This window comes from Muscardinus avellanarius (assembly GCF_963383645.1).
Source record: "Muscardinus avellanarius genome assembly, chromosome: 9".
In the NCBI taxonomy this organism is placed as follows: Eukaryota; Metazoa; Chordata; class Mammalia; order Rodentia; family Gliridae; genus Muscardinus; species Muscardinus avellanarius.
In genome coordinates this window covers 9,721,350-9,742,822 of record NC_137795.1, presented here as the reverse complement: position 1 = coordinate 9,742,822, position 21,473 = coordinate 9,721,350, and the positions used below count along the sequence as shown (strand labels likewise).

At 45.9% G+C, this 21,473-nt stretch overlaps 1 protein-coding gene across 1 annotated transcript in view; it reads right to left on the bottom strand.

The window, feature by feature from the left end:
• The window catches only part of WIPF3 (WAS/WASL interacting protein family member 3), a gene marked incomplete at both ends in the record, with an annotated part of 51,597 nt that extends 37,786 nt beyond the window's left edge, over positions 1-13,811 (bottom strand). The window contains one exon of the mRNA XM_080701151.1: positions 13,722-13,811. Within this exon, the coding sequence (XP_080557277.1) occupies positions 13,722-13,811 (90 nt within the window). The remainder of the gene's footprint in view (positions 1-13,721) is intronic.
• Between the last annotated feature and the right edge of the window lie 7,662 nt (positions 13,812-21,473).

Sequence of the window (21,473 nt, the reverse complement as noted above, 5' to 3'; positions counted from 1 at the left end):
GGCCTGGTCCTTATTTTCTGATAAGCACTTTGCATGTGTTAATTTGCCTTCCTCTTGAACAGAATGAGATAGATAACGCTGTAATAGAGGACAAAACTAAAGCCCTCAAATTCAAGTAATTTGGCCAACCGAGGCCACGTAACTTCTAAGATGGGAATATAGTGGTCCAGCTCAGAAATCCAAATTACTGTGCTGAAAGAAGGGGCACGCCAGCCACGCAAAGGTCCCCTGTGAGGCCACTGAGGCCAGCCCTCCCCAGCTCTCCTGACACCGGCTGCCCAGCTTAGGGGCGGCCCCAGCTGTCTGTGCCCTGTGTGCAGCCCAGGAGGCAACGAGGCAGCGGGGACGGAATGCCGGGGTACTAGCCCCAAGATGCGACCAGCCGTGTGGCCCTGCGCCAGTTCCTGCTCTTGTTGAGTCCCAGTTTCTCCCACCATGAATCTGCCTCGGTGGCAGATGCCATGCCCAGCCTTGTACCCAGGCTGGCTTCACAACATGCCCCTCTAGGCAGAGCCCTGTGGTGTCGGCCATCGGGGCTCCTAGATGTGAACACGGGCTGCTAGAATGCAGCCACAGCTGATGGGACAACTTGGGGCTCCGCAGACAGTCCCAGGGGTTCCCAGCAGGGCGGAGCCCCCAAATATCTATCCAAATGTCTATCTCAAAGTCGGCCTTCAAGGGAACCTACATGATAGATCATGATCTCTATCACAGGGAGTGTTGAAAGGTCAAGTGAGAGTCTCAGTTACACTGTACAATAAAATGTTAGAGAATCACTATTAGGGTATGAATCACTGATATGAAGATCAGATTGTAATTGCTATGGAATTTTTCTTTTATGGTACCGGAGCTTGAACCCAGGGGCATTCAAACTTTGAGCTACACTCCCAGCCCTCTTTATTTTGAAACAGGGTCTGGTTAAGTTGCTGAGGGTGTCCCTGAACCCACGATCCTCCTGTCTCGGCCTGGGATTACAGGTGTGCGCTTCCATGCCTGACCATGTTAGAGAAAATTCTTCATGCCAGTAAGCGACTTTGGACACATCCCCTTCTTTTTTTTCCAAGCTTGTCCTCCAACCAGAAACTCATCCTTCAGCAGTGGGGCTGTGTCAGAAACCCTGAGCCGCCAACTATATTCAGCACCAAAAAGAACAAGACCCTTGATGAGGTGCTCTGGGCCCCCCATGTAAAGGGAGGAGAGCCACTCACCGGGAGAGGCGGAGGGCTCTGGCCCCCGTATAATGTGTCCTAACACAGCCACCACATTTCAGTTAACGGCCCCCAAAGAACAAGAGCCTTTAGGACTCTGCGTGAGTTTTAAAGAGTTTTCATACACAATCTCATTGGTTCCAGGGAAGCACAAAGGTAATCCTGGCCCATGGTGGTGGTGGGGGGGAGTGCTTGGGAGGTGAAGGCTACAAAGACGGCACTGGGGAGGCCAGAGTGAGAGACTCTGATCAGCTCCCGGCGCCTGGCCACAGCCGCACAGCCTTCGTCTGCACACGGCCACGCAACTGGTCTTGCCAAAGCTCACAGGAAGAGCTAAGAGCGGGCGTCACAAAGTTCACCGTGCCTCCCAGGCCCATCGCCTGACTACTGCTCCACGGCTCTTTAATTTTTTGGTACTGGGGATTGAACCTCATGGTGTTCTATCTCCAAGCTATATCCCCGCTCCCCCAAACAGGGTAACACCAAGTTGCTAAGGCTGGCCTCCAGCGAGCCATCCTTCTATTTCAGATTCTTAAATACAGGAGCGTGTCACTGTGCCCAAACAGGCACAGTCGGACACTGTCACCAATGGAAGTGTTACACCTTGAGCCTCAGCCTGCACTCCTCATTCGGGTGCAGGTTGGTGCTGGGAATGGTGCTGAATGGCCCTGTTCAGAAGCACCAGGTTTTTTTCGCAGGTGAATGGATGATTCAACTGAAAATGCATGAGAAGAAAGGGAGAGGAAGCGGGGCTAAGGTGTCAGCCCCAAGGTGGCGAGGGACCTGTGTGAGTTTGCACATAGCTGAGAGATTGCAGGCAGGGATGAAGAACGGGGAAAACAACTCAGAATATTTCTCTGATAATCCTTTGCTCCGAAGTAATTATTAAACACTATCTTAGATTTAATTTCCTAGAAAACTCTGGACATATCTCTTTTCCAGAACGTATATATCCATTCTAATATCTTTTTACCAGCAGAAGCAGGGGCCCCTTCTTCCTTTAACGATCTTTTTATGTTCTTTCACAATTATACATATTTATCTATTTAAATATATTATAAATGAACATTTATTTTTATATTTATTTAAATATATTTAATTAGTTGGATATGGTAGTCACACCTATAATCTCAGTAATTAGGAGGCTGAGAAAGGACGATTGCGGGTTTGTGGTCAGCATCAGCAACTTGATGAGACCCTATTTTAAAAGAAAAAAATAAGCCGGGCGTGGTGGCGCAGGCTTGTAATCCCAGCATTCGGGAGGCTGAGACAGGAGGATCGTGGTTCGCGGACAGCCTCAGATACTTAGTGAGGCCCTCTGCAATTTAGTGAGACCCTGTTTCAAAATAAACAATAAAAAATAGGGCAGGGGATGTAGCTCAGAGGTCAAATGCCCCTGGGTTCCATCCCTAAACTCCAAAAAATAAAAAAATATAAGAAAAAAAGATGACAAAGGCTGAGAGTGTAGCTCAGAGGTAGAATGTTCCTGGTTCATTTTCAGCACATGTGCACACACACACACACACACACACACACACACACACACACACACTCTGAACTATATACACTATATACAATTACAAATCATATCATTATATAACCATAAAAAGGTTTTGCCAGCCAGCTCTGCACCCAAGGCTCTGTCTTAGAGTTGATTTTCCCACACGTCAGCCACAAGAGGCATTTAGTCTGAGAGCAGAGAACACTGAAGGTGAAAATCCTCCCCTGTGTGGCGACCTTGGCCTTCAGGAGAGTGGCGAGTGGCGACTGGGAGAGGCTTTGATAATGACCTCCAAAGTCCTCTATGCTTTGTCCAAGGAGAAACAGCAGGAGTGCCAGATGTCCTTGGACAGCCGATAGTAAATGCAACAGTTTCACCAAACACGGCCTGTTATCTCGCATTCACATAGTCTCAAGGTTTATCAGAACAAAAAGTAGCCAGGGAGGCTGAGACCCTGAGGCCCTGGCCTCTCCGACAGTCCTGCCCCAAACCTAAACCATCCCATTTCCCGCCTCAGTGGTTAGTGATGGTAGTGCAGTGGTAGGAAAGGAGAATAAAAACCCTTAACATGAATCCCTCAAAAAATGGGAGTCAGATTGGGGCAGGGAATAAAGTCAGAGCGATACACAGAATTGTAAGCAGACAACCTGTACCGACATGGGTCTTACTTTGCAAAATAAGAAAGCAAGTTTTTTGACCATGCTGCATAACTCCTTGATTCTGCCAAATCATCTATATTTTGCATTAAGCGAGAGTTCTTTGATGCCGATTAAAGTTCTTTATTAACAGAACAGTTAACTATCCTGACACCACCCTCCAGATTCAATAGGCACCAGCTCACAGCCTGTCTCTATTCCAACCCAGTTTTCCTCTCCAGATTCCTGCTTGTTCAAATCATATATGTGAGCTGGGAGTGGAGGTGCGCACCTGTAACCCCAAAGAGGATGAGACAGGATTGCAGGTTTGGGGCCAGTCTCTACATCTTAGCAAGGCCCATTCAAACTAAAAAAAAAAAAAAAAAAAAAAGGTTCGGCATATGGTTTGAAGGTAGAATGTCCCTGGTTTCAATCCCCAGTACACACATATACATGCATAAATATTTTTCCAACACTGTTTATCTTTCACAAACAGTTCAGTGTTTATTATAAATGAAAAACTCTTAAAATAACAATACTATTAGATAAAATAAACTAAAACTAACCATAAGATCAACTATAATTTCCTTGTATCAACAAATATAAAGAAAATATCCCATCTGGGTTTAAATTTCCCTGGTCTGACCATAAGATCAACTATAATTTCCTTGTATCAACAAATATAAAGAAACATCCCATCTGGGTTTAAATTTCCCTGGTCAGTAGAGTTTTAAATGACTGGGGAGGTGTCACAAGAGACAAAGAACAGTTTCCTCTGCTCAGGGCGAGGCTGGGAGCTGGGGTCCCACCCAGACATCACTGTTAGGCCTTCCAGGACCCGGTGGTCCTTCCCTCTAGCAATCGCTTGGCCTGCTGGTGTCCAAGCTGCTTGCCTATGACAGGTCAAGTGGCAACTAGGAAAACAAAACCTCCCCAAATGTTTAAAATACTTGGACCATGCGGCTGTTGTGCTGGAGCATGCTAAAGGACACCCTCAGATCCGAGGTGAGCCCGCAGCTGGGGCCAGGTGGCTTTCACCTGTGGCTGGATCCAGTGGACACAGGTCTGCTCAACTCAGTAAGAAGAGCAAAAGGGAAGACAAACCATCAGCTCCTCAGGATTCTCTTGCAGGAGCAGGTGCTGGTGCGGGGGGTTTGGAGCCCCAGAAAACCCAGAAGTATTAACATCTGCCCCCTTGTTCTTAGGCTACTTGCAGACTGCTGGACTGGCTGCTCACTTTGGATAATCGGGCTCCTAACCTGGACCTTTGCTTCCAGTGTCTGACATCTGCCTTGCGATGACCACAGGGATCTTTGACTTGAACCTGTCAGCGCAAGGTTTGCCCATTGTTTTCTGGACTCGAAAATAATAGTAGATACCAGTTATTAACCAGGAACATTGTAAAACAGCTGCTATTGTTATCCTATTGGGTCCTTACAAAAGCCCCACGATTCACTCACTCAACACACGTTTCCCAAATGTCACCATGAGACAGGAGTTGCCCAAAGCGCTGAGGATGCGTGGAAGCAAAAATAGACAAAATGCCTCCCTTCATGCCAGGGGCAACGTGCCCCAAGAGTGGCCATTAGCATTCCTTCTAACAAATAAGGAAAAGGAGGCTCAGGGTCATAAAGCAACTCCCTTCATGTCACATAGCTGGGAAATAATGGCCCATCTGGGATTTGGCTTGCTACCTGTGTGGCTCTAGACCTGTGTTTTGTTTTGTGCACTCCTGGCTGCATCTTTACGAGATCTGGACTGAAACTGACAGTTCAGAATGGCGAGCAGAGGGCTGTAGAGCACAGGCACACGCGTACACCTTTGTTTTTTAAATACTGTATGTGGTGCAGGCAGAATCCTGCTAACGGCAGCTTGAAAACGCATCTGAGCTCTTCTATTGTGAACGGATCTTATTAAAATGGAAATTCATTGCTGCCGAATGGAAATCTCTTGCTACCATCTACAAAACAGGTACACGGTGTGCTTTCTGAGGGTTTTAAAATATCTATGAAAAACAAAGGTACAGGGTCTGTTCTGTTAGAGAACATACCAAATTGAAATGGGGAAGGTCGTGTCAAAGCATACTTCGTAGCTTTTTGAGTAATACTCAAGTGTTAACTGCTGCTGCCCTTAAGTCTGTTCCTTCTGCTAGTTTGTTATCTGTTTGTAATCTCTGTTACCAGCTTTGCCTTAAAAAATTCTTACTAAAATTTGAGTATACTGATGGTATTCTTACAAAACACAACGCAACACAGAATGTGTTCTGGCTTTCAGGGTGGAAGGTGTGAAGCAGTATCTGCCGAGCTTACAGATTGCCTGGCGACTTACGGTGTCTTCGGCAAACTCACTAGCTCAGAAGGCAGCGCTGGGTACCAAGTACCTGCTGTGTGCGGGCACTGCCGGAGGCACAGCCCCTCTCTCTGAGCACGCTCCAGCTGCCCTGTGATCCCTGGCCCCGAGACCCTCTTGCATCCTGTCCTGATCTGTGTCTATTGAGGAAAGAGCTCAAATGATCAGAGAAGCAAGCTGAGGGAGATAAAGGTGACCGAGCCTGAGGATAAGAGGGCTCCATAAAGAATTCACGGATCCCATAGGTAAGAAGTAATGAAGAGGTGGTATGGGGCTCAATGCTCTTTCTGGGACTGAGAATCCAATTCTTCTCTCAACATATCTATGACTGAATAGCTATCCACGCAAGCCCAGGATTCTCTGGATTTGGGTCCTAAACTCTTTTGAAACAGAGACCTGGAATTCTGTGCAGCCAGAACCCAGGAAGCTGGCGTAACGGCTTGGTTAAGGTTGCAGACATAGTCCACTGGCACTGAGCTTAAGTGGCATTTACTGTCCCCCATTGCATGACCAGCAGAGCCAGCAGCAGAGACCTTGTCTTTCTGAGCATATCCCCAGGCAGCTGTGAGCTAAAGACGAGGCATTTGCACTGCGCCCTCTTCTCTAACACTGGCTCTCTGGGATTGTTTTGTTTTGTTTTCTATTTTAAGGGAGGAAACCAATAAGCAAGTTTGGGGGGGGCAGAGCCACAAAGGAAAGAGAACAAGAAAGAAAAAAAACAGAAAAGCCATCTCAGGGGCAGCTTGGGGACACAGAAGGGAATCTGGAAGTTCTGACCAAGGTTTGGGGAGTAGGATCCATTGACCTCCTCCTGGTCCTTAGATTTAAAGAGGTAGCAGCCATCCCTGAGAACTGACTGCTTCCCTGGGAATCCCAGGAGACTCCGCGCCTGGGAGTTGGCATGCAAGGGCAGCTGGTGGAATGGTTCAGAGCAGGAACTGGGGCCATCCCTCCATGGTCAAGCCACAGCCCTGCCCCATGATGAGCTGTGTGCTTCTGGGTATGTCAATGCCCTCTCTGGGCTTCCATTAGACCATCCATAAAATGAGAATAACAATATCACATGCCCCAAAAGATTATTAGAAAAGTAATGCAATCAATGTTTGATAAGTGCTTAGATCAACAAAAAGCTCAGAGTAAGTGCCACACAATGCCTGGAGTCAGTGTGGTGGGCCGCAGGACCTCATAAGCCTGCAGGCTGCCAGGCACAGGGTTGCTGGCTCTGCAGGCGGAGCTTGGGGGGGGAGGGGATCCAGCCCTGACCACTCATTGGCTGTGTGATGCTGGGCATATAAGTACTTTCTCTGTGCCTCTCTTCCCTTGTCTGTAAAATGGCCCTGTTGGTGCCAACGTCTTTGGATTCTGGATGAGTTCACATGACAGGCTTAGCCTGGTCCCTAGTACCCAGTAGCTGTTGCTGTTACTATACACTATCATCAGAGTACAGTCCAACTCAACCCATTGTCAGATGATCTTTCCTTTTTTTTTTTAAAAAAAAAATACCTTTTCCTAATTATACTAGTATAAATCTTTCATGTAGATAGTTGACAGAATGCAGAACCATACAAAAAAGAATACGTGTCACTGCAAGCCCCCTGCCATTGTGGAAACCCAAAAATGACGTCTGTCCCGTCCTCAGGGTCCCCACCTCATCTCCCAGTTTCTTTCATGCGTCTGGGGGCACACTGCCTGAAAGACCCCTGCTTTCCTCGCCTCCCAGGCCCGTCCTATCAGTCACCATCCTGGGACACAGGACCCATGGGCTGCGGCCACCTAGGCAGAGCAGAGCTGGGCGGGCGGCACCCCGTCCTCTTCTACCTGCTCGGGGCTGCCGCGTGCCTCCTTGCTAGCTGCACCCTGAGCTTGGAGAGATTTGGTTTTGCTATTGTTTTGTTTTTCCTTTTATGACAAGAGTGCTGGGGGGCAGGGCTCCTGGGCCCTAAAACTCAGGGCTCTGAGCCATGGCGTCCCTCTTAGTCAGTTCTGTCCAGCTGGAAGACAGGCTGGGAAGGGAGGAACAGACACCAGCGGGTTTCTAGGAATCCTGAATTACACTGGAATTTTAAAGGATTTCAAAGGCAAAGAGCCAGAAGATTAGAGTGTAACATAAAGCTCCTGTGAGAGCGATTGTTCCAGAAGTGGGCCACTTCCAAGGTCGCCCTCCGTTATTGTCCCCCGTGTTGCCTCTTGCTGAGCCCCGGGCCGGTTCCATGGCTGCCTGGGAGCGGCTTGGATCCTGGGCCACTTGATAAGGCCTTTCTCAGGGTCCCCAGGCTTTCCCCGCTAGCCTAGACATTATTAGCACATGGCCCTGCCTCCTGCACCCACTTTTTGTCTCTGCCACCCTGCCTACCTCCCAGCTGTGACAGTGGAAACGCATTCAATGCAGCAGTGAATGGTCCTTTGGAAAGATGAGTGACAGTCCAGACACACCCCTCTCTTACAGACAGGAAATCTGCTGCCTAGCCCAGCTCAGCTTTCACCAAAACAGCGTTACTGCTCCCCATGCGAACCCACAAAGCAGAGACGGAGAATCAAGTCTTAAAAGTACTCAAAGACAAAGGTGCAGTTTTGTAAACTGGAAGCAGAGACCACATGTCAACTTACCACGACCCTGCGAGCATGGCATAATGCAAGTGCTCCCTCTCCCAGTGGCTGCTGACACGTCCCGGTTCCCTCATTAATGTCACTAATCAGCTTGGGAGTGTCAGGAGGACCTACTTGACTGACAGTATTTAAGAATTTTTAAGCCTCTCATTATTCTAAATGCACCAGTAAACATGCAAATTACCTTTTCCAGAACGTAGTAATTTGCAACTCAGCTAAGGCCCTTCCACCTGGCACTACCCAATTCCACGATCGATTTTTGTTGTTGTTGTTGTTGTTGTTGTTTTGAAACAACAGCAAACACAAGACTCCGAGTCTCCCACAGGACTTCAGAGAACACTTTCTTTTCCACGTTCCTCTCACAGATTGGCATGGTGTTCTCTACTAGCCATTCCTGCCTGCTAGAGACAGTGGGAAAACCTCCCCTTGGAAGTCAAAGCTGATATTTCCAATACTACAGAGTCTACTTTACACACGCCTCATGCAATCCTTAGACTGCAAGGAGACAGTCTGCGGCACTAAGCTTCCTACACGCACACTGAGGCTCTAAGAGCAGTCATGAAGAAGCAGAACGGCGGGGTCAGGATAGGCTTCTCTTTGTAATTCCCCCTCTGCATTATTATATAAATGTTACCCCAAAACCGACATGCAGAAATACACAGTACCACGGTGTCTCTGCCTAGCATGTTCCTTTCCATGGTAAAGCAGTGAATACCAGGCCAGGTCCTCCTTGGTCTTTAAAGAACTAGGGGTGGCCAATCCTAGGACAACCGCTTCCTTCTGAGGATGTCTTAGCTTGAATGGCGCTATTAAAATATAATCCCACAAGAATCCACAGATCTGTTTTTATAAATAAACACGAGAGCCTGTGGTCAGGCTCTGCCTGGGCATCCAACTCTGAAATCCAACATCTGATCAATGGCTGTTCACTTGCTCCCTCTTAGACAGAGTCCACTATCTGCTCTACGGGATAGGACAGAAGAATGGAACTCACAAGGCCCCCAAGAGCTGTCTGGCTCAGCTTGGATACCAGGTCCCAGGACACTCGGACACCAGAGGCCAAAAAACTTTGAAAGCAAAAGTTTAGTAAAATGTTGCTGCATTTCAAAAACAAACACCACTGTATTTTCTTTAAATAGCTTCAAAGTTTACATCCTATAAACAAAGCAATAAAATAATTTAATTCTTTGGGGGCCAACGCACCAGGAGGGCCATTTTGATACTGTTCCCGGATGTTGGAGGAATGTGTCCAGGAATTGAGCTGGGAAGACAGGGAGGCAGGCTGGCTGCCATGAGGGGCACAGGACGCGCACGCTGGCTAGCTTTGGTGAAAGCTGGCTCCAAAGCTCCAGCAGCCCCTCTCCCTCTTCTGCTCCCACAGATTTTGAAAAATTAAAGAGACAAAGAGGGGATGGGGACAAGAAAGAGGATGGGGAAGGGGAAATCTCTTCACTGACAAAGATTCCCTGCTTAACCATGCTCTAGTCAGGCTTCCTAACCTTTTTCGAGACTCATCTGTGCACGTCTTGGCAAAATCCAGTTGCAGCAAAGAACCCTGATACGTATTAGCAAGAGTCTCGAGCCCTCCGTACCTGACTGGCCCCTCTGTCTGGACTCTTCAACCTCTGCCACCCCAGATGGCGCCTGTCACCCTGGCCTGCCTTCATCAAGAATCCTGTTGGATCATTTTGCCTGAAACACCCTTGCCCCTCGCCTCTGCTGTCTCCTCTTGGTGATTTCTATCCACTGACTCTGCCCCTTGCTTCCTGGCTACCAATCCCCATGCCGTACTCAAGAGTTGAGCCCAATCTGTCCCATGGCAAAACTCCACTTCAGTGGTCTCTAGCACTACGGATCTGAATAAAGTCTTCTTGACCGTGTTTTAACAAGTATCAAAGAATAGATACCTGAGCACTGGTTATAAATACGTGAACCCCATTTTTAACCCCTATTTAACAGATTTTCACTCCTTCACTCATTCACCCCAAGACTGAGTGTCTTTTTCAAGCCAGGTGTAAGGGACACAAAAGATGACATCAAATGTAGACCACAGTCTAATAAGAACAGAAATTAGGACTGGTCACTGCCCTGAAGGGACAACTTCAAAAATGTGGATAAAAGCCAGTGAGGGAAGCCGGGCGCGGTGGTGCACACTTGTAATCCCAGGATTTGGGAGGCTGAGATAGGAGGAAAAGCCTCAGCTACTACTTAGTGAGGCCCTTTGCAACTCAGTAAGACCCTGTTTCAAAATAAAGAATAAAAAAGAGGGATGGGGGTATAGCTCAGAGGTAGAATGCCCCTGGGTTCCATTCTCAGTTACCCCCCCCCAAAAAAAAAAAAGCCAGTGAGGGGCCGGAGGAAGTGGCCTCTGACCTGGACCCAGGAGAAAGAACCATCCAGCAGAAGGAAGAGCTGGCCAGTTCTGGGGTGGGGCCCAGCAGGGGGCCGAGTAGAGGGGTGGCAGAGGCATTGTGCAGGGGGGCACGGGGATGCAGTTAAGAGTGGAGGGGAGGGCCTTGATGGCGAAGCAGCAAGTCAGGATGTGTGAGGACGGGGTGCAAGCATCTGAGATCGCTGGCTGAGGGGACCCGGGGAGGAATGATGAGGCCAGCTGCTCTGGGCCAGGTCTGGCAAAGCTTTGCTGGAAAAGGCCAGACAGTAAATATTTTAGGTGTTGTGAGCCAAGAAGCAAGAAGAGGGATGGTATGCATGAGCATATACAACAAAAGAAAACAAGTTTCCACAAAATATTTGTTGCCAGAATTCAAAATACGATAATGATAATGCAGTTAATTTTAAAAAACACAGTAAGGAGAATGGAGTTCTTTTTTTGGGGGGAGGAATAACATTATTCTTAATTAGTGCTCTGTTTCCGTAGCATAAAAGCCACCAGGGACGATATGCAAATGAATGAGTATGGCTGTGTTCAGGAAACTTTACTGATGTGCTGAATTTTGAATTCTAATAACCTACCTTCCTTCTACAAGTATTTTTCCAGATTGCAAAAAATATTTTTTAAAATATTAAATTTACATGGTTATTTTCCTCCTAATTGACCTGTCCCAACATGAGATAGTGGGCCAAAAAAGAAAAAAAAAAAAAGAAATGAGGGAGAAATCAAAACATTAACCAAATGTAGAATTATATTTATTTATTATGAATTTTAGCATATTTATTTATTTATTTATTTATTTATTTATTTATTGGCGGTACTGGGGTTCCTGGAAGCCCTTCTACCTCCGGGCTACACTCCCAGACCTATTTTATACTTTTTTATTTTTGGAAACAGGGTCTCTTAAGCCAGCAGGGATGGCTTCGAACCAGCGCGATCCTCCTGTCTCCACCTCCTAAGCGCGGGGAGTACAAGCGTGCGCCACCACGCCCGGCAGATTTTAGCATCTTTAAAGGAAACAAATTCCCTAACGAAATATTAAATTTTATCAATATTCTGATCTTTGCTATTAAGATAAATTATTACATAGTTGATTTTGTTATATGCAAAGGGTATGTAGTTAAATTCATCATTTTATATCCATTTTCTCATAATCAGCATAGAGGTAACTTTTGATTAACTGCAAGAAATAACGCAATTTTTAAGTTAATAGCATAACAAGACACTTAGTTCTCATAAACCACTTGAGGTCTACCCTTTCACTAGATAAAATAGCATTTATGTGCATATCCTTGCAAAAGTTCTTTTTAGCTTCTTAGGGTTAACATTAGTCTTAAAAACAAAACCATGAGGAAGACTATGATACATACAGGCTTTTTGTTTGCTGCTAGAGAACACTCCAGAAAGGCTTGTTCAACATTTACTGAATTCCAGATATTTGCATCACCAGCTATGTTTGAAATAGGCTATTTTTCCAAATCTCCAATAACATGGTATTACAGTTAGATATAAAATGTCCCCTAAAGAGCTCATTTATTAATGTTTGGCGCTGATGTGATTGAGTCGTGAGGATTGTAACCCCAACAGTGCATAAATCTTGGGTTTATCTGGGTAGTGATCCAGGCCATAGGGTGTGGCTGGAGGAGCATCCCTGGATGTGCGGCCTTGGGGATTACATCATGGTTCCTCCTCCTGGCGCTCTCTCTTGCTTCCAGGTTCCATGATGTGAGCACAGCACATGTGTCTCCCCCTCTCTGCTTCCTAGTACAATAGCTCCGAACCCGAAAATAAATCTGCTTCTCTCTAAGTTACATGGTCAGTCTTTTAGATTATAGCTGAAATAATGCTGATAGAACACATGGGATTTGGTGGGTCTATTTATTCTGTATCATTGCATTTGAAATTATCATCAGTGTTCTTCAGTGGTAGCAAGCCTATTTCAGATCCATATGATAATATTACGTACGCTTCCTTCACTTAAGAACTGTTCATCACCTTGTGGTGACCGTGTAGGGTCAATTTGGCAGTGAAACTTCAGTAATTATTCCTGTTCTTCCTATATATTTTTCTCCCACCAGGTGACATTTGGCCAATACCTGGGGACACTTTTTTTATTGCTACATTGAAGGGTACTACTGGCATCTAGTAATGACGTTAGGTACCCTACAATGTGCAGAAAAGCTTCCCCCGACCCAACAATACTGATCTGGACCCAGCACCAGATTGAGAATCTGCTCTAAAACAAAATGTCCACCTTCTGTGGAAACCCAGACGGAACTATGAAACCCAAAGCACCAAGCTGAAATTGAAGCCACTTTTTTTATTGCTACATTGAAGGGTACTACTGGCATCTAGTAATGACGTTAGGTACCCTACAATGTGCAGAACAGCTTCCCCTGACCCAACAATACTGATCTGGACCCAGCACCAGATTGAGAATCTGCTCTAAAACAAAATGTCCACCTTCTGTGGAAACCCAGACGGAACTATGAAACCCAAAGCACCAAGCTGAAATTGAAGCCAGTCTTGTGTAGATCAGGAAGCTTCTATTAGAGTTAGATTTTATTGTGGCGTTTCACATGGAACTGAGCTGCCTGAACCTGTGACTAGGGACTGAAGGCCAAGGTGCCATGATATCACCTTCCAAACGACACAGCGGAATGTGACTTCACCCTGCCTTTTGGTTGCACGCTTCAGCATGGCCTCGGGCACGCTGAGGTGCCGGGGAAGATGGAAAGACACATGGGGAGACGCGAGAAGCCTGTACCAAGCGGCAGGAATTGGAGGGGAGATGATGGAAACATTGGTGGAGTGATAAGTGGAGATAGGAGCTGTCGAGGAACAGGGTCGAGACATACCTGGTCCAGGCTCATTGGGAATCAGACCCCGAGGACCCCAGGACCAGCTACTCACGCACGGACCACCTGCTACGGGAGAGCCAGGCTACGAACACTGCAAACCTTCCACTCAAACACATCCCAGCAGCTTGTGCTCCACAGTAAACCACACAGAAAAAAGCCAGGTCTTACCGGGGGCGCTGCTGGCGGGGGAGGGGGAGGAGCTGCCAGAGGTGGGGGAGGCGGGGGCAGAGGAGGGGGTGGTGGCGGCGGCACAGGCATGTGTCAGCCTTGGTGTCTCTTGCTGATGAATGGTCCCAGGGGAGTGGTTTCAGCTCTGAAAAAGACAAAAGAGATAGTTTTAAGTGGGATGTCTTTATTTAGAGGCAGGCAGTAACGTGTTTTACATGCACATGTTTATTGTAGATGGTTTTGTTCCTTCAAGTGGTTATCAATTCATTCATTCATTCATTCATTCATTCACAGAGTGCCCACTGTAAGGTTGTGCTAAGCTCTGCCTACTGACATAAGTAGACAGATTCTAGAGATAACTAGGTGATAAAATTGCCTATAATCCCAGTACTTGGAAGGCTGAGACAGGAGGAACACAGGTTTGAGGACAGCTTCAGCAATACTAAGACTCTCAGCAACCTAGGACACCCTGTTTTCAAAACAGAAACAAAGGGCTGGGTGTAGCTTGGAGGTTGAATGCCTCTAAGTCCAGACTCCAGTACCACAAAACAACAACAACAACAACAACAACAACAACAACAACAACAGCAACAACAACACAAAACTGATAGAACTTAGCTGTCTGTGCCTCCATATAAATAGAATATGTAAATGAACAGCGAGGCTTCATTCCACATAAAGAATTCTCTATCATCAGCACGGAGCCTGTAGTTTTTCCATTTTCAGTGCACTCTGCATGGAACCCCCTCTCCTTCAGCGGAGCAGAGGCAAGGAGACTTCACCTTTGCTGCTGTCGCGGGCTTAGCATGATGCTGTCTGCGCCCTCCAGCCAGGACCGCAGAGGCGCAGCCACTCTCCTGCCTCTCCTCCACCGGCTCTGACCTTCCTTGCTGTTCTTGTGTTACCTTTTCTGTGCAGCTGTCTGGAGACAGGCCCGCGCGTCTCCTCTGCACAGATTTTCTACCTGGCATTTTGCTACACAGAGGGCTTCTTGGCAAATTTCTGCAAAACGGTTCTGTTTCAAATAGTTAATGTCGTTAAATGTATAATTTCCAAATAAAGGCGGTATTTTTCTGCAGAGCTTTGTGTGCATAGGTCCGCGCGCGCGCGCGCGCGTGCGTGCGTGCGTGTGTGTGTATGTGTGTGTGTACAGATGCAAGTCTCAGAACCCATATCAAGATATGCTGCAAGGACGGAAAACCTGTGTTAAAAAAAAAAAAAACCCAGGAAAACTAGGAAAACCTAGGTGAGAACCTGTAAGCAATTCAAACAGAACCTGAAATAAACCTCAGACTCAGGCAAAGTGACTTTGCCTTCTCGCTGTCTCTGTAATCCCTGGAGAACCAGAACTAGACTTGTCCTTCGATTTCTTCATCTTTACCATCCCAAGATATTTGTATTATTTCATGAGAATTCTTATTATCGGAGGCCAAAAAAATAAAAAAAAAACAAATTATGCAACCCAATAATTATATTTGCAACAGTGTGATGGATTCTGCTTACTTAAAGTGTTAGTTTCCTTTATCTTTCTATATAGTGACGATCATGTGACAGAGTGATCACATTAATTTCCAAATAGTCTTCTACGGTCAATAGCAATATACCTCTTTTTTTCTTATAGATCTGCAATAGGCTGTTCAGAGATGTGAAGACTTTTCCACAGTCATCTGCACACTGAGTAACTGGCATCCAGTCTTAAAGAAAGACCAGTCTCTTTCTGATGTGATTTTTCTCCAGTTGTGGCAAAATAAAAATAATAGAAAATGTATCCATTGAACTATTTGTGAGTAAGCATTCACTGGCATTAAGTGCACCCATGATGCTGCAAAACCAAGACCACTATCCACTCCCAAATATTTTTCATAACCCCAAACAGAAACTTGATAACCATGAAACAATAACTCCCATCGTCCCGTCCACATCAGCCCCTGGGAACCTGTGTTCTCCTGTCTGTACCTGCGAGTTCTCCTAGTCTAGGCACCTAGTCTTGGATTGGAACCCTATCATTTGCATCTGTCTGAGTTTGTCGTTTTCACTCAGCATGATGTTTCTAGGTTGATTCGGGCATATTTACAAATTCATTCCCAACTACTCCATTCCACATCTACAACACATTTTGTTTCGCCGTTCATTTGCTCAGACACCTGCTTTCTTCTACTTTTGGGGGATTGTAAAAATTGCTACTGTGAACACTGGTATACAAGGATTTCTTTACGACCTTGCTTTCAGTTCTTTCAGGTATAAACCCAGCCATGAATTTCAGGATCATACAGTACCACTCTCTGTTGCGGGGTTAAGAATGTTCTAAAATTTTATAAAAATTGTTATAAAACATACATGTAAGTACGAGTCCCTGATAGTGTCCTAAGAGTTCCGAGGAGGTGCGTGGACTAATCATTTAATAAGAGCACACATTATTCTTTTTCCTTCTTTTATTTCTTCTGTTTTTTTGAGGGAAAGGGAATTCTATATCCAAGCTACATTCCCAGCCCATTTTATTATTTTTTTAAATTCGAAAATAGGGTCTTGCTAAGTTGATGAGAGCCTCAGTTGCCAAGGCTGGCTTTGAACTCGTGATTCTACTGTCTCAGCCTCCAAAGTAATGGGATTACAGGTGTAACTACAGGTGTAATTCTTATACAGTGTTCCCCTGAAAGAAGGAACCTGGTAATCATTGTTACTACCTCTTTCCTTGGTATTAAAGCAAGAACCGAAAGTCTAAAAAATACTTATCAATGCCCACAGCATAGTAAAACTGAGTAGAGACCTCACAGGGCAGTAGATGCTTCTCCCAAGTAGTTTCAATACAATTTTATTCAGAGTCTGATATATACAATAACATAGAGACAGGCACGGCATTGTACAGGCTGAATGCTAAACTTGAAAATGGGCCAGCAATCTAATTGGAACAAGCATAAATTATCAACTATTTTTATTTTGACACTTTCTTTCCTAGGAAGCATTAGGTATATTTTTATGTAATCTCTTATTCAGTAGCAAAAATATTTTCAATAAAAATATACAGTAGGGATTAAAGGCTTGACTGAGGTATTAATAGAAAAAAGAGAATATAGAGCGGCCTCATTATGTAAGGACTTCACCTTTTAACTAAGACACATGAGAGGAGACAGACCTGCTTTCCCTGGTGAAGAACTGGAAAGGGTTTGGAAGAATAACCTAAAAAGAATTAAAACCTGCTTAACTAAGAGTTTCATCACCTACTGAAGGGTAAATGACCATTGAAAAAAACTTTCAAAGAGCCGGGTGTGGTGGCGCACACGTGTAATCCCAGCATTTGGGAGGCTGAGACCAGAGGATCGCGGTTCAGGGACAGCCTCAGCTACTTAGTGAGACCCTCTGCAACTCAGTGAGACCCTGTTTCAAAATAAAGAATAAAAAATAGGGCTGGGGGTGTAGTTTGGAGGTAGAATGCCCCTGGGTTCCATCCACAGTCCCGCAAATAAATAAATAAGTAAAATAAAATAACTTTAATGGGCTGTCCATGATATCTCCCAGCATGCTGTTGAATTTCATTTCCCAGACTCCCTTACAGTGAGATGAAATCACATGACTGAGCTCTGGCCAATAAAATGAAGGCAGAAGTCACGTGGGCTATTTATGGGGTTGGCTCATAAGGACCTTTTCCCCATGACTCCTTGTTTTCTCCATGCATTGGCTGGAAGCAAAGCTCCTATGTCTTGGCAGAACCACAAGGTGAAAAGAGTTTGGGTTCCTCTTTTTATCATCTGTCAAACATCTGATAGAAGCCAGGCATGGTGGTGTACGCCTGTAATCATCGTACTTGGGAGGCCGAGACAGGAGACTAACAGGTTCCAGGCCTCACAACTTAGCACGGACCTCATCAACTTAGTGAGGCCCTGTTTCAAAACTAAAACACAAAATATTTAACATATTATAGGAACTATATAGAATATGGTCAGTTCTTATTGGTTGCTACAGTTATGCTCTATGAAGCTGTTTGAACACTGAGGGTGATGCTTATTTTATGTGTCAACTTGCCTGGGCTGAGGGATTCCCAGATAACTGGAAGAACACTATTTCTGTGTGTGTCTGTGAGGCTGTCTCTGAAAGCTGTTACTAGCACTTGAATCTGTCTGGAGACCGAATAAAGATCTCCCTCACCATCGTGTGGGGTGTCATTCAATTCAGGGAGGGTCTAAACCAAACAGCAGAAATCACAGCCAGCATCACTGAACCTCATGCCTAAGTGCAGCTCGTGTCCATGTATTTTCTCCCTGGGCACCTGCAGCTCTCTGGACTTATAACCTCTAGACCCATCAGCGCTATGCTAGGGGCCCCTTTAAACAGCAAGGGCACAATCTGTTTTTGTGAGAAGGATGCATGTTTATGATATGTGAGGGCACCGCCTCGCTCACCTCACGGGGAACACGCGTGTTGGGCTACTCAAGTCTGTCACCACCTTCCGCAAGTCTGTGAATGACCACAAAGTCACCCTGGGTACCGGGTTCGGAGTGACAAGTAAATGACAGTGAGCAAATGGATTTGCAAATATGGGCTCTGCTAGAGATGACGATCAGCCATATAACTTTCCTGACTCCCGGGACCTGCTCAGCACGGCAGTAGGAACTGTTAATCCTGTGGGACTGAATCCTCTCATCAGTCGTATAGCAAACATTTCCATGTGACCGACAGCCAGTTTGTCTCCGCTCGTACAGTGTCTACTATATTTCAGAAAGAGCATCCAAGCTGAATTAAAAGCCCAGGTCTTTCAGATCCCAAACTCCTTTCTATCGTACCACATTATTTTTATTAAATTGGCATCGTGCAGATTGTATTACTTCTCTGCTTGTATCTTACAAAGATTTAAAAACCTACGGGGGACTGTGTAATGAAAGAGACTTCCCGATGGTGAGGACAATCTTTCCACCTGAGCCCTGTTTTCCACAGAGTTTTGTCCTTGAGATTCTGGGAAGGATTAGACGCCACTGGGATGCTGCCTGACTGGGATCACCGGGAATGATTTTTCCAGGTCTGGGATGAAAGGATATTTTTATATGCAGCACTGGGTGGCTGTGAAGGCTTTTTCTTGACAGACAAAATAATTAAGCAATTATCTACAAAAGTATTTGTTAAGATTAAGATCTGACAGTTAAGAATACAGAGCTCCAGGAAGTCACATGGCATACCCAAGAGCTCTTTATGCTGTGTGCTCTCCAGACCCATTTAAAAATGCTATTTTAGCTGGGCGTGGTGGCGCACGCTTGTAATCCCCGCGCTTGGGAGGCAGAGACAGGAGGATCGCGCAGGTTCGAAGCCAGCCGCGCACACTGGCTTAGGAGACCCTGTTTCCAAATAAAAATGTAAAAAAAATAGGTCTGGGAGTGTAGCCCAGAGGTAGAAGGGCTTCCAGGAACCCCAGTACCACACACAAAAAAAATAAATAAAAATGCTTATGCTGAAATGTATTTCAGATGCTTAAGATATGTTATTTATAACCCAGATGCACAAAAACTTTTATACTTTCTCCAAACTCATTAAATAACTGAAAATGCATCAAACGCACATTAGCTATTAAGCCCCAGTGGAGGATGATGTGAACGGAGTGGACACAGGCTCCCAGGCGGCCCTGCATGCAGGCCCAGGCCCGGGCTTGGCGTCACACAGACCTGGGCCCCCTTCTGCCTTTGCTTTTTCCAAGCTGCTTGACCTTGGTTAAGTCACTTAACCTCACTGGGCCTCCCCGTCTTAATTTGTAAAATAGAGTTAGAATGCTTAATTCTTACACTGTTGCCAGGTTTAAACAAAGATCCAGAGTATATAGGTCCTGTATGCAAAGAACATTGCACAGGTCCTGACACAAAGCCACCACTACGCTGCAAGCTAGCTTTATCACAGCCATGAAGAACTCTAATAAAAGAGGAACAGGATACATGCCGAAGGGAAGCGGGCGTTGCTGAGGGATGCCATCATAATTCCTTACTCCAGCAGGGGCGTAATACATACACACGGGTAGAAGCTACTGCATTTTCCAACAGGAAAATGTACACTGGGGTGTGAATAAGCAGACAGAGGAGAGTGCAGATCACTGTGAACTCTGCACGTATGGGAAAGGGAGGGGGCTTCAGCGAGGCTCAGCTATTTGCAAATGTCCCCCTCCTTGGGTAGGGTCTTGTTGTGGCCACCCACCATCTTTAAACTCTTCTTTACTTTGATCTGAGGACTTTCTCTCCTTATGAGCGAGGCAGCAGTCAGGAACTCCTTTTCCCAGCATCTCTTGCAGACGGAGAGCAGGCTGTGACCTGCTCAGCGGTGGGGTAGAGGACAGAGAGGCAGGGCACAGAAGGGACAGGGGTAAGGGGAGAGGGGGAGTCCGGAGCAGAGGCCCCTTCAGCACTGGCTCACAGATATTCCTTGCAAATGCAAGCCCAGGATTGGCTAGAGCATCCCCTCACCAAGCAAAGCCCCATAGCCAGATTCTGTGTGGATCTAATTTTGAAATGTGGGTAAGTACAGTTGTCCTTGGTATCTGTGCAGGACTGGTTCCAGAAGCCCCCACGGATACCAGAATCCTCAGATACACACACCCCTCCATACACTCTAAGTCATCTCTAGATTACTTTTTTTTAGTGTGTGTGGTACTGGGGTTCCTGGAAACGCTTTTGCCTCTGGGGTACACTCCCAGACCTATTTTTTATATTTTTATTTGGAAACGGGGTCTCTTAAGCCAGAGTGGCTGGCCTGGAACCTGTGCAATCCTCCTGTCTCCGCCTCCCAAGCGCGGGGATTACAAGCGAGCGCCACCATGCCCTACGCTAGATAACTTTCATACCTAAAGCAATGTAAGTGCTGTGTTAAGAGTTGTTGCGCTGTATTGTTTATGAACTAATGACAAGGGGAAACGTCTGTATATATTCAGCTCAGATGTAATTCTTCCCCAAGTATTTTCAACGTGTGGTTGATTAATTCAGCAGAAATCATGGATATGGAATGCTGATTTTAACTCCAAAGTCTGATTTCAGCTCCAAAAGCATGTTTAGGCTCCAGGGGGACAACAGAACAGGTCAGCAGGTCATACACAAGGCCCACAGGTTAGCACCATGTTAGCACCAGGAGCTATTCCGGCAAAGGTGCGCGTGGACCCCCGTTCATGCGGTGATGCGCTATCCTCCCTCCGCTCCCACCAGTCCATTCAAAGACAGAGGTGGACTGGACCTGCCCAGCTCGCTAATGTAAAAAGTTATATATCTTTCCATTCCTATTGAGCTTTGTGGATTATCTCAGAGGTAACGGTAAACAAGCTTACACACTAGATACTACTGTCAAAACGTTTAAGGATCCTTCTTTTCCTCTTTCTTAGATTACTGTTACCATTTGACAAAAGCATTGTCTGTGGGTTCTAAAAATATATTTGAATTGGAATCTGAAAATAAGGGGCTCTGTGTGTTCCTAACTTCTTATGTCTTGATAGGGCCCTTCTGAATTCTTTGTTTTTTGGCTGTGAAATTAGAGAAAAGGGCAGGGATTCCTCACCTCTGGACGGAGGCAAGTGGGCCCCACGAAGTAACCCCTGGCTCATAGACGCCTGGGGTTTGGGGTCTTGCTACTTCTAACCCTCAGTCCTTTATATTTACTTAACAGTGCCCTGCAGACAGAAAGCACAGCCCCCAAGTCCATGTGCAGAGTACAAACGAAAGGACTCTCAAGTTTCCAAAACTGTAAGTCAAATAATAAAGAAATTGTATTTTTGTGTGTGGTACTGAGGGATGAACC